This window comes from Thunnus thynnus, chromosome 3 (assembly GCF_963924715.1).
Source record: "Thunnus thynnus chromosome 3, fThuThy2.1, whole genome shotgun sequence".
Lineage (NCBI taxonomy): Eukaryota > Metazoa > Chordata > Actinopteri > Scombriformes > Scombridae > Thunnus > Thunnus thynnus.
In genome coordinates this window covers 1931157-1948059 of record NC_089519.1, presented here as the reverse complement: position 1 = coordinate 1948059, position 16903 = coordinate 1931157, and the positions used below count along the sequence as shown (strand labels likewise).

At 42.5% G+C, this 16903-nt stretch overlaps 1 protein-coding gene across 2 annotated transcripts in view; it reads right to left on the bottom strand.

The window, feature by feature from the left end:
- rhbdl3 (rhomboid, veinlet-like 3 (Drosophila)) overlaps positions 1-15410 on the bottom strand; it is a 62077-nt gene extending 46667 nt beyond the window's left edge. Inside the window, exons 1-3 of one of the 2 annotated variants that reach the window (XM_067580042.1) lie at positions 15102-15410; positions 14353-15009; positions 13699-13722 (exon numbers count right to left, since the gene is read on the bottom strand). In XM_067580042.1, coding sequence (XP_067436143.1) covers positions 13699-13722; positions 14353-14493 — 165 coding nt within the window. In that variant the 5' untranslated portion in view covers positions 14494-15009; positions 15102-15410. The remainder of the gene's footprint in view (positions 1-13698; positions 13723-14352; positions 15010-15101) is intronic. The other variant, XM_067580034.1, reaches the window with a different exon arrangement.
- Positions 15411-16903: the final 1493 nt, after the last annotated feature.

Below are 16903 nucleotides of genomic sequence, written 5' to 3'. Positions count from 1 at the left end.
CTGCTTAACAGCACTTCCCTAATTATTAGATTATACGTGGTTTGTTTAATCCACAAAATTAAGAGCAAATAGTTGTTGTTTTACAGGGATTTATGTTTTTTTTTTTTAGCTAGGGACAGTTCCTGGTTGTTTGGCAACATCACAAGACTCCATGGAGTCACTGCTCCCAGACAAGAAACAGTCCAGCACATAACTCCTGGTAAAATCACAACTTGGCAATACTTTTCTTGCTGGTTAAAGAAATTCAATCTAACGTGTTAATTAGGGATCTTTAGAGGCGCTGGTAGACTAATATTTTTACCTTTGGACCGGTCAGGCTAGCTGCTTCCACATGCTTCCGGTCTTTGTGCTGAGCTAAGCTAACTGTTTCCTGGCAGTAGCCTTATATTTAACAAACATGACAGTACTGTTGATCTTCTCATCTTATGCTCCGCAAGAAAGTGAATAAGCATATTAACCAAAATGTCAAACTATTCTTTAAATCAGAGGAAAAGCCCAGGTACAAAATCAGAAGGAAACTTGCATCCTCAGAAAGAAAAGTCAGCTCATGACACTCAGGAGGTGACACTGTTAGTCGCTTCTTCCACCTTTCCCTGTGTGATTAATCAGAGCAGAATCTCATAGCAAATATCTTAACAAGTTCTTGCAGAGGTGTTCGAGCTCAAAATAACGAGATCCGTGCTGACTGTCAAGATAGTGGAATGAACTGCAGAACCTGACTTCATTTTTTAGACGGAAAATACCAGAACACTGGATAAAACACACACACAACTGTTTAATTAGAGTACACAGACCAACAGAAATATGCACACATACCCACACCACATACTGCCACTGACCCTCACTAAAGATTTCAATGCCAAACATGTAATTGTACCAAAAAATGTAATTGTACCACATTTTTACCTATACCCCATTAAAAAAAAGTTAGGTTCATTTTGGAAAGGCTCTGCTAAAAGTGACGAATAAAAAGTGATCCTTATTCCACCTGTAATGGAACTGTAAGTTATCACAACCTTGGCAGCTGTTCCCCTGAAGCAGATAATTCTTATCATAATGACACTCTCAGCACCAGACGCTGACAGGCACCCTGATGAGCTGCTATATCTGCAGCCGAGGCTGCAGTAAACCCAGCGACAAAAGATAAGAATTCTCTCCATCTCCCCCCTGAAACTCTGAGAGGATTTCTATTAGACACAGCGACACTGTCAGGATGATAGTGTTGTCATGGGACAGGACAGCCTAAAGGCTCTCCTTGGCCCTGTTTTCGCACTTAGCACTAACATGCAGTTAAGGTGCTCTATTCCATGCAGACAGCTGTAAATATGGATGTGACTCTACCCAAAAATGCATCAAGGACACACTGGGATTCAATTGCTACAAAATCCCTTGTATATCTGTAAAGTATACACGCTGATATCCTTCCAAATGTAATATTCCCTTGTTATCTGCTGTTCTTAACACGTAGCCTATCCTACATATCCTAACATCCTCACCGCTACTGTTGGTAATGAAGACGGCATAACAACAGTGCAGCATGTGGGATTTCAACAGCCAGTGGAGAGGTTTCTTGAGAAACCTTCAAATTGGTGCAATAAATAAGGTTTTTACTGCCTAACAGAACAGAAATGATAATAGCAGATCTCCAAAGGGGAGTGAGGGTTACCTGCTGACAATGAAGTGACGTAAATGCTGGTGAGAACGTCTTAGTAGCGTGACTAAATTCATATTCACGTTTTGAACATAGTAGAACACAGAGACACTGAAACTTGGAAGTGCTCCCTGATATCCCAGCTTCTAATTACAAGATAATGGGCCATAGAAAATCATACTAGTATCAGAGGAAGCTGGAACACAGCACAACGTCAACAATTACTTACTTTAAAGTATAAGATGCACCAGTCTGATATTCCAGATCAGTATCAGCCCCAGTATCACTGACCCTGAAGCAGACTGGGACCATGACATAACTTTACATATATATAACCTTACATTTACTAAAGTCATGGACTTCCAACTTCCAGCTAAAAGATTACAGTGCCACAATGTTATAGTGCCTCACCTTAACTTGCATTAAAATTATTCAGTTGAGTGTCCTGCAGTGAGGTTTATATAAAATTGGGAGCACTGGTGTTGGAGCAGTACTCATATCAGCAGGTTCCCTGAGTTGAGATACTGGAACTGGTGTCAGGAGGGTATAAGTTAGATAAATGCATCTCTACTTCAAGGGCAATATTTCTGGCATTTAGTATTCACTTTAAAGACCCAACCACCAAACCTCCGTGCATTTCCATCTACTCTACCATGAAATGAGCAAGTGACACAAGATATATATATAAGCTAAAGCCCCAAAACAGTATACAACTACAGTATAGTGCACAATGATATGTCACCTCTTCACTAGACTGAAAAACATGTTTGCATTGTGAAAATAATGGCTGCAACTAATGATCATTTGTCCTATAAAATGTCAGAAAATAGTGAAAAATGACCATTTCAAAGGTCTTTTTTGTTTTGTTCAGTCCAAAACTCAAAGATATTCATTTTACTATCAAGTATGACGAAACAGCATGAAATCATCACATATGAGAAGCTGAAACCAGCAAATTTTGGCCTTTTTGCTTAGAAATTAGTATAAATATTAATCAATTATCAAAATATTTGCCAATTAATTTTCTATTGATTTTAAATTTTAGTCATAAATTGCTTAATGCCTTTTTAAGATCAATACAGACATGCATGCCTGATCATATGTAATTTGGGCTGTGGATATACTTCAGAGAAGGGAATCAAATCATCTCAGAACTTCGTACTTCATAGTAAACAAATTAACAAATAACAAATTCTTACCATCACTGGGGCCAATTCCATCTGTGACCTATTTTTATTTCCCTTTTTTGGCATGAGCCTTCATCAATCATACACGAGACATCTGGCCAAGTTTTTACCATTCCAAATTGCAAATGAGCAATATGTCACCACTTCATGAATACACATCACCGACAACACTGCTACAAGACAGAAGATGTGTAGGTAAATATCACACCAGGGAATAAAGGGTCAAACGTGGCTATATTTTCTGCTGGTCTACTTCTTGTGTTGTGTGATTTGGTTTCTCCTTATCACAGTCTGCCACTTCAGCACTTCAGCCCCGCTGGCAGCCTTTGGCAGCGATGCCCTGTAAGACGACACGGTGGGGACAGGACGGGAACGGAGATCTGGGTGAAAACTAAGCACTGTTGCTCACCTTGGGCATCTGCTGAGCCTGCCCGGGATGGGCCGGGCCAAGTTGCCATGACAACAACAAAAAACAGCCAGGGTATGCCAAAAACACTGACTTCTTTTATTTAACAGGCCAAAACCTGGTTTCACTGTCCTGAAAATTACACTGATGATGTTAACATGCCCTCTAATTATGATCTGATGTTCACCTAACTAACTCAGTATGTTCATTCTTTAATATTACATCTTTTTCTTGTAAAATTACAACTTTATCTTGACATATTATGATTTCTCTCATAAAATTACACCATTTTCTCAAGTTTCTTTTTGTAACGGTGGCCCTAATACTCTTTACAGTATATCTAGGTGCAAGGTTGAGTGTCACTGCAGCATGTACTTCTCTGAATAAATGAGCCAATATCAAGGCATGCAAACCTGGGGTGAAACCATGTAAATAAGCGATCCTTTTCTCTAATTATTCACCGTGACTCGACTATTCTATGAATGTAAACAGCGTCGTTCTCGCTGCGTCTCTCCAGGCTTAAAACTGGGACATCCACAGAGTCTGGGGGAAGCCACTTATGTGAGCTTAATTTATTTGAGCAACCTCGCAGTGCTCGTCGCGTAGAACAAACGCTCTGGGAGAGGTTACTGTGCTCATCACATTTGTTCACAGGCCTAAAAGCTGAGTGGGAGCCCACCTGCTTTGTGCCAAGTGGAAAGTGTTTTTTATTCCCGTAAGTGGGATGTCAAGTAAAGAGACGCTTCTTTGAGGTTTGCAAGGAAAGCAGTAAGCTGCTCGATAGCTGTCATGTAAACACAAACCAGAAAAGGCGAAATCTGCTGAAAGACAAATAGTGTTTTCACAAATGTGAGAATAAGCACTTGGTTGTATCTGATGTTTTTAAGAGGTAATATTCTCCAGATTTCGATGACAAAATAAAGAACAAATACTCCAAGGAAACATTTTTAGAAGATGAGAGAAGTGAATCCAGAGAGAGCTGTCACTGCGAACTGCAAATGAAACGCTCTACCTACAGGTTTAGCGTGGGCGTGTATGAAGCAGTGAAAAATGCCATTACCTCTGAATTATGAGTGTCTCGCATTATCTCGTCTACACCATGGTCTGCCTAGACTTTAGTGCAAACTCTCCAGGGAGAGAAGGGAGGAGGAGGAGGAGTAAACAGGGAGACGCTGCTGAGACGGTTTGTTAGAACAGTGCTTCACGGACAGCTGAGCACATAGCAAGACAAAGTGATCTGAAAAGCCAGCAAACAATTTACAGTTCAAATCCAGCAAGTGTAGCTGGCATTATAAATCTAGCGTACACAAGCATATACATCTGTGCTAGTAGTTGTCAGCATTTGTTTTGCGTTGGTCATCAACGTGCCATCTGTCTCAATAAAGACTAAACTGTTCTTCCAAAGGGAGAACAGAGGGGAATCAAACAGTTGGCTGAGTTGTACATTCGGTGTGGAACGTTCCCTAATGGGCAGCACTCGACTGAAGAGGCAGAAATCAGTTAACACGAGCCCTCGCACACGCACGCACACAAACAGGTGTACGCACCAAACACAGGGTTATTGTACCTGTATCCTGCCAGACATCAGTGTGGACCTGTACAGCCTGTGACGCAGGAATGTGTTCCAAAATATGTGTGTGTGTGTGTGTGTGTGTGTGTAGGGGAGGGGGGGTTTATATATAAGTCTGGTGACAAACAACAGACATTTTCCATTTCATACAAACTCTGAGCCGTCGCTAGAAAACAGAGAAACAATAGGCCTCCAAATCTGTCACACACACACACACAGAGCCCCCAGGTGTTGGTGTGATGGGTCACGGCCAGTATGGCACTCCGTCAACAGTACACTGTAACTATAGCCTATGGGAAGGTATTACAGTTTCAGCCATAAGGAATGAATGAAGCTGCACTGTGTCTTTGATGCCCTGAAGATCAGAGTGACAGACTGAAACAGGAAGCAGGAAGCTGTTTAACTGCAAGCGCTGCTTGATTGGTAAGCTTCAGGTAAGGAAGAGGATTTTTCAACTTACTCTCTGAGCAAATGTTGAAATGTGTGAACCCAAAAGAAAACAACCTAATAATAAATTCTGGTACTTGGTCCGTAGCTTAAAGACTACATCCATACTAAAGGTGTCAGTATGCTTCAACCAAAGCACTTGTCCGATGGTTGAATGTCGTCTGAATGTTTCCCCAACACCGAAGAACGTTGGGATTCTTGTTTTCTGAGAGTTTTCTCAGAAACCGCCAATCCCAACGTTCATGATTGGACAGATGTGTGGAAGTGAGGAAGAGCAGTAGGTCTGGTTTGAACTTCTCTCTCAAGCTCTCTTTTTTCATTCTTGACCCAATTATTTCTGTCATTATGACTACCCTCGAGGAGAGACTGTCCAAATGTGTGAGCTGTTATTCCTTTTTTGAAATGATTATTGCATCGTGCCCGTCGCTATGACGGCCGGCTTTTCACCCCACTTTCAACTGCGGCTGTTAAACGAGTTAATTTCAGGCATACTGACAACTAAATCGCTGACTTTTTTTTAATCTATTTGGCTTCTGTCCACACTAAAGGAGCAAGTATACTCCTCCAGAACAGCTTGTCGGATGGTCGAATAGCTTCGGAAACCCACACCTTTCCGACGGCGGATTAGGGGGAGGCTGTGCACGGCTATTTCTGTAACTTTTCAACACAGACGATCTGACATTCACACTCACTTCACACGATGATTGGCCAGCTGTGCGGAGGTGAGAACAGAACTCTCCTTTTTCATTTTTGACACAACTATTTCTGTCGCTTTTTATATGAACAAGCGAGTGCAACACTGTGACTGCCTTCCAGGAGAGACTGTGAAAATATGCACCGTTATCCCATATTTACACAATATTGAGTCTCCCCCATCCGCCTCCCCTCTCCGTGACAGTCGGCTTTTCACTCCGCTTTCTAGTGGCCACTCAGAATGACTATAAACACGTTTGATTTCCATATAAACACATTTGGTTGTAAGAACCACTTCTGATTGACCGTAAATCAACCCTCAATCAGCATTTTTCTACACACAAAAAGCAGAGATTTTGAATAGTTAGTCATCACTATTTAGTGCGGACAGGGAAAATAAGCTTTTGGCTAACAATGATGTCTTGGGCTTTGTGGCAGAAAAGGTCGGAAGACACCTTTCTGTCACTTCCTACCCTCACTATGAATCCTCATTTTAAATGTCAGTATAGCTGATCACACCATACAGATTCTGTCACATGACTTTGTTATCATAGAGCAGTGATTTGATCGAGGGAGCAGAGTAATTACTGTTCGCCTGGTAAACTGGTAGCATTTATAAATTCAAAGCAGAAAAAATATGTGAAAAATATATAAAAAATATAACTAAATTGTGATCACAGAAAGCGGCTGAGACTCATAATGTGACCACCTGTGTTTGTCCCACTTCTTAACAGCTATTAGGCACAAATTTGTTGTTTGCTGACTAAAAGAGGACAAAGAAGAAGAAGAAAGTTATCCATGGTGTTTGAATTTCAGTGTGGACAGAGATCTTTATGAAAAACACATAAACAGCGTTTCAGGTTTATCCAGCTTAGTGTGCACATTGCTTAGGAACAACAGGCTTAACAAGGGCCGAAACCATCACACATCCATCAGAAAACAACAAAGACTGAAACATGATACGCTTCTAAACAAACGCAGGTTACAGCCAGCAGTGACACCCACTGAATTCACAATGACACAACACGTAACCTCTATGGAAAACAATATAACCTCCTTGATTAAACCCTAATTAGATGTTTTCCCATTGGAGCCCTTGAGTTTTTGTGCTGTTATTATAAAACTGATGAACTCATATGCGGTGACGGCAGTGAACAGTAAACAGAGCTGATGAATAGAGACGTGATGAAAGCATTGATGAGCAGACTGAGACTCGGGCCTCTTCATATCTGCAGTGTCATCCACTTTACTCTGATGGACTTCAGAACAAAAAGATGAGAGTCAGAGAGAAAGAGAGGTAATAAGTGAGAGGGAGATGAAAGAGAAGATAGAAGGCAGACAAATTAGCACTAATTTGCCCTAAAAGGCAACAGGCATATCCAGTCTCCACCACACACACACACACACACACACACACACACACACACACACACACACACACACACACAGTATTTAGCAGGTGTTACTTGCTGTCATCACTTCAACTGCCCTCCTTCGACCTCTAGTAATGGATTAACATTTTTAGGTCCTGTATGTACAAACAAACTGCATGAACACACACACACACATACACGCATACACACACAGACACAAAGCATATGGAGGTTGCCAGATCACTGGGCCATTCAGCGATCAAAAGAGACACTTCGATTTCATGCCACGGTTGCTATGAGTTTGCACACTGTAGCCAATTACGGGTAAACTGGCACATCTTCTTTCTCCCATTTACAGATCGACAGGCACAGCAGCTATTTTTACCTCTGCATAAAGGCAGAGGCTGTTTTCACACTCCGCCAACTGGAACTGTGCCTTTCATTAAGGAAATCTATTTAGAGCTGAACAGGGGAGAGGCAGACAAGCAGGGAAAGATGAGCTCTGATTAAATCTTCCAATGAAAATGTTTGAGGCGCTGTCTGTTATTTCATCACCACACAACCCGGCTGCTTTTTAATACAATGGGGCGGGGTGCAGTTTGGTGGCTGTAACTGCTTTTATGATAGTGAATCAAGACTGCGCTGTTCAAACTGTTTGTGGTAGAATAGGCTGTGGTTCAGGAAGTAGAGCGGCGGGTCGTCCACCGATCGGAAGGTTGGTGGTCGGATCTCGAAGTGTCCATGGGCAAAATACAGAAACCCTAATTGCTCCCGATGGTTGCACCAGCACCCTGTGTGGTAGCTTGCCGCCGACAGCATGTGAGTGTGTGTGTGAACGGATGAGTGAGCAGCATAAACACTGTAAAAAAAAAAAAGCGCTATATAAGCAGCCATTTACCGTTTATCCCCGAGACTCAGCTGGTGTCAATCACTGGGGTAGTGTTAGATGACAGGTCAGCAGACTGTGACCCCACCATCTGTGTATGTGTCAATGGCAATTAGGCTGATAAGCACATCGGTATACCATAGATGATATGGATAAAAGAGAAAAAGACCAAAGGGATTCTGCACAATATAAAGGAAACAAACCCAAGGAGAGGTCAAATGATGCAAAAATATTCCTTCATATATTAACAATAGATCACTTGACGACTTTCATGTGAAAAAGGGTTGCCTGTAGTGATAAAACAACAGAGCTGTCACCTGTCTCTGCAGTTCCTCTAACCTCTACATAGCATTTCAGCAGAAGGTAGCTGCTCTCATAAACACACCATCTGCCACCAGAGCAGCACCAAACAACAGGCAGACAAAGTGGTGAACATAGTGGAGAATTAAGCTATATCAGTGTTGTGTTTACAGCTTGTCAGTTAATCAAGTTTAAGTGACAAAAAAAGAAACTGTGAACAAACAGGAAATACAACACCACCATCAGTTCTGTGATGTAAGTAAAATAACTTTTTTTCCATTAGTTGACTTCTTAGTTTTCTTGGAATTCTATCCTTCATACAGTTTGCAGGTTCCTTTTGGTCATTTTCTTACATGAGTCTTTGAACTGATGCACCTGAGACAGTAAGAAAGCAGACATCCTGCATATGGTATCCTCTACTGTTGCCATCAATAATTGCTGTGACTGACATTCGGACCTCATTTTCTAAACCTCCTGTTGCGTTTAATGTAGGTAAAACTGACAGGGTGTGATGAGACATGCTATCCATGCAGGCACCACTAAACACAGCTCAGGGTTCCCAGTTGGCTTATCCATTAAGTACCAGTTACCTGGGTGGTGGACCATTCGCTTGAAGTGCACTTAAACAAAAAAAAAGCAGCATTGGAGACAGCGCCAACTGTGCTGTGACGGGATGATGAGGTGAGACGGCAATGCCAGACAAAACAACTTTAAATAATGACCTTCTTTTTCTCTCAGAGTTGGCTACTGAATGTCCAACTAACAAGCTCACAACAGAAACTCTGGGAAACATGAGTCCCATTGGGAACAGGTGGCTTCCCCACCATTGAATTTCTGCTTGTTTTAATTAATGATGCTTGCTGGGCTATTCTGAGACTAGACCCACTGTCATTACTTTAGTAAAAAAAAAATGATGATGATCATCATAAATCATGCATCACATGGCTAATAAAGCGTTTTCCCCATAACAGTACATGCTGAGTAAGTCCCTCTGGCTACAAGACATTCCTAAAAGACCTAGAAGATTTTTAATTTGTGCTGTTCCAGTGAGGAGTTTTGGGATCACAGCTCACATTCGGAGCCTTTTGCCACCAAGCAAGTTATTAAGGGAAAACACTTTGATGGAAAGTATGCAGCCATGTGAAAGTGTTTAATCACTAAGCTGCTCTGGACGCGTGCCTGGGGCATTTCAACATGCCATCGGGAGCAAGCTGTCAACACAGAGGCAAATGTGGACACACATAATGATACACACACTCAACCCCGAATCAAAGAAACGTTACTGTTCACTGATAGTAAAAGTGCTTCAAGACTTAAATCACCACAACTGACAAATATTCCTGTTCCAGGGCTGCAGTGAGGAGCCACCTGGGTTAAAAATGTAGATTTCTATTGGATAGAAAAGTATCTGTATACATCCTGTCTCTACAAGTGCTCCATCTACTCTGAGCTGCAGGTTTCCAGTCTGTATAACTGGGGACTTCCACTCTAAGGGTTTACAAGCACTGGGACATTCCCTGTCCTCTTAAATAATGACTTTCTGTGTCTGTAGTGTAGATGTAGCTCCTCATAACTTCCAACAGAAAGACAGAGGAGCCCCCTAGATTCCACTTTCTACCAGAAACTGGTGAAGAACAAAGAATTCTTGTAAGTCCTTCAGTCACAGTCATACAAGGAAATCTGTTAGAGGTGCCTTCCCGGGGAGAACAAAACAAATGTGTTTGGTTCATATCGTAGTGTGATCTAAACATGCTTAATGCGGTTTATCAGATAAATCCTGGACACACACTCCATCCTCAAATCCCCAGAAATCCTCAAAAAAGCAACATGAAGGCACTTCAGTGCAAATCAACACAGAATGGAGACTTCAAAACAAACATCCTGTTTCTTCTTTTGGATGATACATATAGTAGATTGTGAATAATCCGACCACAATGACTGCAGTCTTTCCTGATTGGTTTGTGTGTCTCAAAAGGACAGACAGAGGCTGGGACACTTTGATTAAATGGCAGTGCAGCTGCTGTCCTCCTAACAGCATCTCCTCTGCTTCATTAGACTTTGTCTCTGTCTGAGTTCAGTCCTCATGTTTGTTTCAGGCGATAGGGAACATGAATCAAAGCATTCTGAGGTTTGCTCACTTACTTCCTGCACGCAGAGGAGGAAAGCACTTATACAGCAACAAAATCCTCTCCGGGGACAGGAGAGAGGAGTAAAGGGGAAAGCGAACAGAGCGACGCAGCACTTTGATTCCAGCCCCCGATGGTCTGAAACCCAGAAATTGATAGCTGTATGTACCGAGTTCACATGGGAGCCGGTAAAAATGATACGATGGGGAGGGTTTTGTACACAGCCCAACTGCTTTAAAGAAGCTGGAGGAAAGCCACAGTCCAAAGATGATCCTGTCTTTTCTCTGCTGTGTAAACATCCCTGATGGGGTGGACAGAATAGAATGTGCTCTGCATTTAACAAGGCAGCAATGCCAAAATTGATTAACACAAGAGATGAATCATTGTCTTCATCTCTGGACATCTTATTTCGCCAACACGTTACACTCGCTGGAACATTTTACTCAAATGAATAAATTACAGGCATTAGAAGTCAAGTTGTAGCTTGTGGGAAGTTTGTAAGCATAATGACGGGTATCCATGAAACAGACTAGATCACACAGAGAGTCATCTGACCACATCTAAAACCAGCTGTTCCAAATGGCTACACACTCGAAGGCAGGATGAAAAGTCTGTTGTCATAGAGCAGAGTGAAACATGATGTCTCACCTCTGGAAACCTGGCCAATTGTTGCGTGAAGTGGGCGTGTTTGTTGGATTGTCAGATTCAAAAGGTTACAAAAAAATCGCTGGACGCAATAATTGTTGTGCGAATCCTAATTCTGACATCGGAAAGGTGTGGTTTAGCCTGCTGTGATTTTATTATATTTATCAGATATTTCATGTATTGGTTTGTTGGATACAGGATGTTTCCTAGCCACATGGACTCCCAACACCTTTATGATATCTTGTGTTTACATAATGAGTCACAATGAAAATGTCTTGGACAAGCTAGTCGTTCATTAATTGCAGGATTGGCAGTTCAATCCCAAGCTCCACATCAAGGTGTTCTTCCCCTCCTGCTCTTAAAGGCCCTCAAGGACTGTATGAATAGGTGAATGATGGCAAAATTGTGAAGCTTTTTGGATAAAAGCAGTCCACACAGTGTCATCCTTGACATTTGTAGATGTATTTTATGACTTCCCTCTCATATTGCTGGCAATTAAACTGAGCTACACAAACACACCGGACTCGCACACTTAGCTGCACATTGCAGTGTGTGTCTTTGCATTAGACGTATAAAAGATCTTGCTCTTTATTTTCGAGCAACATTTATCTTTTGTCCCTCATGCAGTGACACAGGTTGCCAGACTGATTTAAAGTCCTTCTTTTCCTGGTCTTCAGTGGCCCATCATTTCTCTTCCTTAGACACTTCAGAAAAGCTGTGGGTCTCCGGGGTCAGCCTCTTGACAAATGGAACAACTCATTGTGAGGACGACGGAGGGAAGGAGAATAAAAGAGTGAAAGGACGCTTATTGCTGCCAGACCGGGCACCGACCTCGCCATTTGGACAAACCCACGATTTTTTTTTTAAACCGACGTCCACTTCAGGAAATTCAAAGCCATGACGCCACACGCATAAAGACAGTGGATTGAGAGGCCCACTTAATGCTCGTCCATAGAAAATGCTCCATCACTAACACATACACACACCACACCCCAGCTAGCCTTTCCCCTAATCCCACGGGACCTCAGTCTCCCCCTGAAAGAGTGAGCCTGACACGAGCCTCTGATTCAACCCCTAACATCCCCACTAACCCGCCGCACACACACACACACACACATGCATACAATTCCCCCCAGGAGAAAGTAGGGGGCCCCAGGCTGGGCAGGTGCTGGGGCAGTCCCACAGAGTGGTGACTGTGCGCACATGAATGTGTGTGTGTGTGTGTGTGTGTATATGCGTGTGGTAGTAGGGGGTCCGCTTGCCGTCTGTCAGTCCGACCTGCTGCTCGCATGTTCAGCTGGTCTGTGTTTCCCTTCTCCTGGGGTTTCTCTGCTGTATCAATGTGTGTGTGTGTGTGTGTGTGTGTGTGTGTGTGTGTGTGTGTGTGTGTGTGTGTGTGTGTGTGTGTGCGCGCGAGTGCCTGCATGTGTTTCATACAAAACTGGCCTTGCTGACAGATCAATGCACCCTGGATTATGTATCGCTCTAATTGCATTATCAGGGTCAATGTCAGCGGATGACACACCCAAAACCTCCACTGTGCTCGCACTCCTTTGACACCATCGCCTCTCTGCAGGAGTTTAGTCCGACAAAGCCACAGCTTGGTTACATGTTACATGCCGCGATTGTTACCCAGCAGGCAAAGGATTTAAAGCTGCAATAGCCAAGATTTCGATCTAAAAATACATTTGTCTAATCAGCCCAAATCACAAACTGAGGCTGAGGGAAAGAAGAGTGTCTCATCTCCAGCAGCTGAGACCCAGTAGATTCATTTCCTTTAGCCAAATGGAATTCTGGTGAGAGACTAATCAAAATGTATTAGTGATGCACTCAGTTGGACCAATAAAAGGACTCACTAACGCTCTTTTTCTTGCCTAACCTCTTTGGGATGGCTGACAAACATGAGAAATCTGTGTGGAGTTACCTAACCTTATGACTTGTGATTTGTGAGAACTGAAGTTCAAAATTTTCTCACAGTTACTGCTTACTGCCAAAAGAAAATTCCTATTGCAGCTTTAAGTCACTTCCATTAGTGACAGAGCCAGTGTTACAGCGTAAGTACAACATTGTGGTCATGACACATGGGCAACATTTGTCTTTAATGTAATTTATAGCCATGTATTATTAATTTGTTTCACATTAGAAAGCGGATTTATCCAGTTTCCCCTCTGCTTTTAGTGCAATATTGTATCTCTGCTCTTCCAAAAATTCCCCCATGTCTCATGACCTTTAACCATTGTGGTGCTTCGTCTGTTGAACACATCTGTGTTGCTTCTCGGTGATAACACAGATTAAGTCAGAGGTCACACACAGTTCACACACAGATGAGCACCTCTGAAGACAAACACCGCTCCACAATGAGTGAAACATGCATGTGGAAAGAGCTTCAAGCCACCGTAGCTTGAAGAACATACCTTGTCAAACAGAGACTTCCATTGCTGAGACAAGGAAAGAGAAAAAAGAGCAAAGTGAAGGAGTGAGAGAGAGGATGACAGTGGAAAAAGGAAAAAAAAAAATCTCTGGAACAGGTGCCAGAACTAAGTGGTGCACCTGTTTGGAAATGATGAATCTTGGCTAAAAGGACTTTTCACTCTGTGAGCATTTGCCTTAATTGCAGTCTTGCAATCAAATCCTGTTATTATCTGATCATTGTGGTCAATGAGCCGCAGAAAAAGATAATAGGGTACCAAGGTGTACATCATTATGTGTGAGGGTTCTCTTATCTCAAAGTCTGAGACAACTACAGGAGGAAGAGTGGTGTGCATGTGCACGTGTTGTCTCCCTCAAAAAACAAATATATTGCTGAAAAGGATGTGCTGTGTAGCTACTCTCGTTGTTCTGTAGTATTTTAAATTCCTTCTGCTATCACTGTAAAACTCCAGTTATAAATAACGCCATGAAATGTATATAAATAACCTTCTAAAATTAATTATAGGCTCAGGCTCATACTTTCTTAGAATCAAATACACTGCTGGATTTGCTCCAGTGCGTAAGAAATCCTGCTGCGTAATTGTGAAAAATGGTCTAATGTTCACTTCAGGTCCCTCTGTACTACGTGTAAAACCTACGTCCTCTGGGGCCACGGGAAGGACCTCGGTGCTCTCCAAAACCTCGATCTCCTCGCCCTCCGCGTTGGCCGCCACCGCCGGAGAGGAGTTTACCGGCGCCTCCCGGGTTCCGCCCGTCATCTTCGGACTGCTCTTCTCCATAAACCCGCGGAGAGCAGCGACTCAGTCCTCAGGAATGACTCCACATAGTTTTACAATCCAATTTCGCTCCCAGTGTGCGTCAGCAACAACAAAGGATGTAAACGCTGAGCATCATGATCACTCGCGCATCTCTTCTCTCTGATTTTGGATGAGTCCAAGTGAAAATACAAACAGCAATAAATCAAAGGGGTGTGTGAACTCCAGTTAATCCCAGCGCATTTCCACAATCTGCAAACAAACCACCCACTGAGGAAAAGTTGATTTGGTAATAGTTTAGAAATAGTTCTGGGCTATAAAGTCCCCTTGCGGCGTCACACCACCGTCCAGCACATCGTTAGTCTTGTCGGGCAGCAGTGACAGAGGTTTGCAGAGCTGGAAGGGAGCCTGAATTTTCCTCGCCAAGAACAGAGGCTCAGGCAGAGGTCCAAGTCTGTGAAGCAGGGGGACGCACATTTGCAGAGCTTTTCACTTTGAGAGATGCGACGCAGCGGCAGCGGCAGCGGAGCGCAGATCCATCTGAAAGAAATAATGACATCATCAAATACTGACAACAACAAGAAACGCAGGACAGAAATGACAAACCGGACTGAATGACGCACAAGTCTCACCTGGCTGCTTCGTCCAGGGGGAGCCGGTGAAACTCGACTTAAACAGAGTGGGCACAGTCACATGACGGACTCAGAAGTCAAAGCAAGTGCCCGATTTTTTGGTGCGTCATGATACCTGGCACACTGATTTCTGCGGCGCAGCGCGGGGCCAACCGTCTGGTTTCTCCGCTGTGTGCCGGGGGGACGGAGGGAGGGGGGGGGCACTGTCCGCCTCCGCCGGGATGCTCCAGGAGACACCGGGACTCTGGCCGCATACGTCCTTCCAGGCACAGAGAGACAGAGTGAGAGGGTGGGGGCGGAGAGGCATGGAGAGATTTGGCCGGCGGTGAGGAGGGATCACCAGCCACTCCCGCTCTGGGGTTTCGAGGAACTCCGGCTTCCTAAACAGCTGGCTGTCACTCTGTCACTGGCTCAGACGGTTTAGTTTACGTCGTTTGGTCATTTATGCCTGATGATGAAATGTAGCACTTCTATAATTATGTGGTCATTATTACACCAGTCAAATGAGCAATAATGTGACAAAATGAGGTACCCTTTCCTAATGACGCACCCTTTGTATAATAACCAATACTTCATAGATCAGGTATAAGCCATCAATAAGAATAAGTTTCGGATTGACAGGTTGGGATAAATTGGCAGGTGATAATGTCGGTAATCCATTAAAGGGTCGTGAGTTTCTCACTTTCTAATAAGTCATCAAATCTGTAGTTATAAATATTAATATGTCATTAATAAAGGATTTTTAGAATCGTTAATACAATCTGCTGTTGTAAATGTTGTTAATAATAAATGGATTTTGGTCCAATGTTCTGAAAATCTTTCCAAGAAGTTAAGTGGTCTAAAGTTCCAGTGGAGTGGTCCTCCTGAGGAAGAAGAACTGAAGGATTAACACCAGCCAATAGGATTTGTCACACACTTGGAAAACCCCAAAGTTGTTCTTATTAATAACTTATAACTGATGTATAATAATAAATTATTTATTAACATCAACTCATAAAAAAGGTATCGTTTATGGAAGTGGCGGTTGTTCAGATTCAACCTCAACCATCATAATGATGCCAAACAAAGTATTCAGTATTTAGACCTTAAGGTAGGCTATTACTGTAGGTTTGCATTTAATTTGAAATGACCATGATGTTTCACTGAAATTATTTAAAACCTGAAAAGCAGTATATATAAAATGTGAGGTTAATTTCAGCGTTGTTCTATGGATAATAACTGATAGCAGGATTACACAAGTTACATTAAGGTCACTGTTTCCAGAGTCTGTAAAAGATGAAGCAAACAGACACTTGGATTGTTAGTGGTTCTGGTTACTCAAGAGTGAATTAAAACTTGCAGATTGTTCATGTAGACACAGGTACCACACAGTAACAGCTCTGTTGGAGACAAGCAGTGTCATTCGATCACTACACCCTCTTCCAATCTGTGCATATTTTCCAAATATTAATCAGTATTCACCATGTGGAGTGCAAATGTGATTAACATCCAAAATGTCTAATTCACTTCTTGCTAGAGGACAGCTATTCTCGGACATAATTAATTTAACTAATTTCTTCTTCTTCTTTAGTGCATTGATTTATTGTGTTGCTGTATTTCCACACAGTTTGGACATATGAGATTTTCATTTTCAGTCATTTTAGTTACATTACAGCATGTTCTTACTGTTGTGTATTTGTTGAAATACTTCATTTTTGTTATGTATCCTGATAATATTTACTGCTGCAATGACCCAGTTTCTTAGTGATTCACATTTAATCGTATCTCATCTCATGTTATAAATGGTAAGTGTCCCAAAGAAA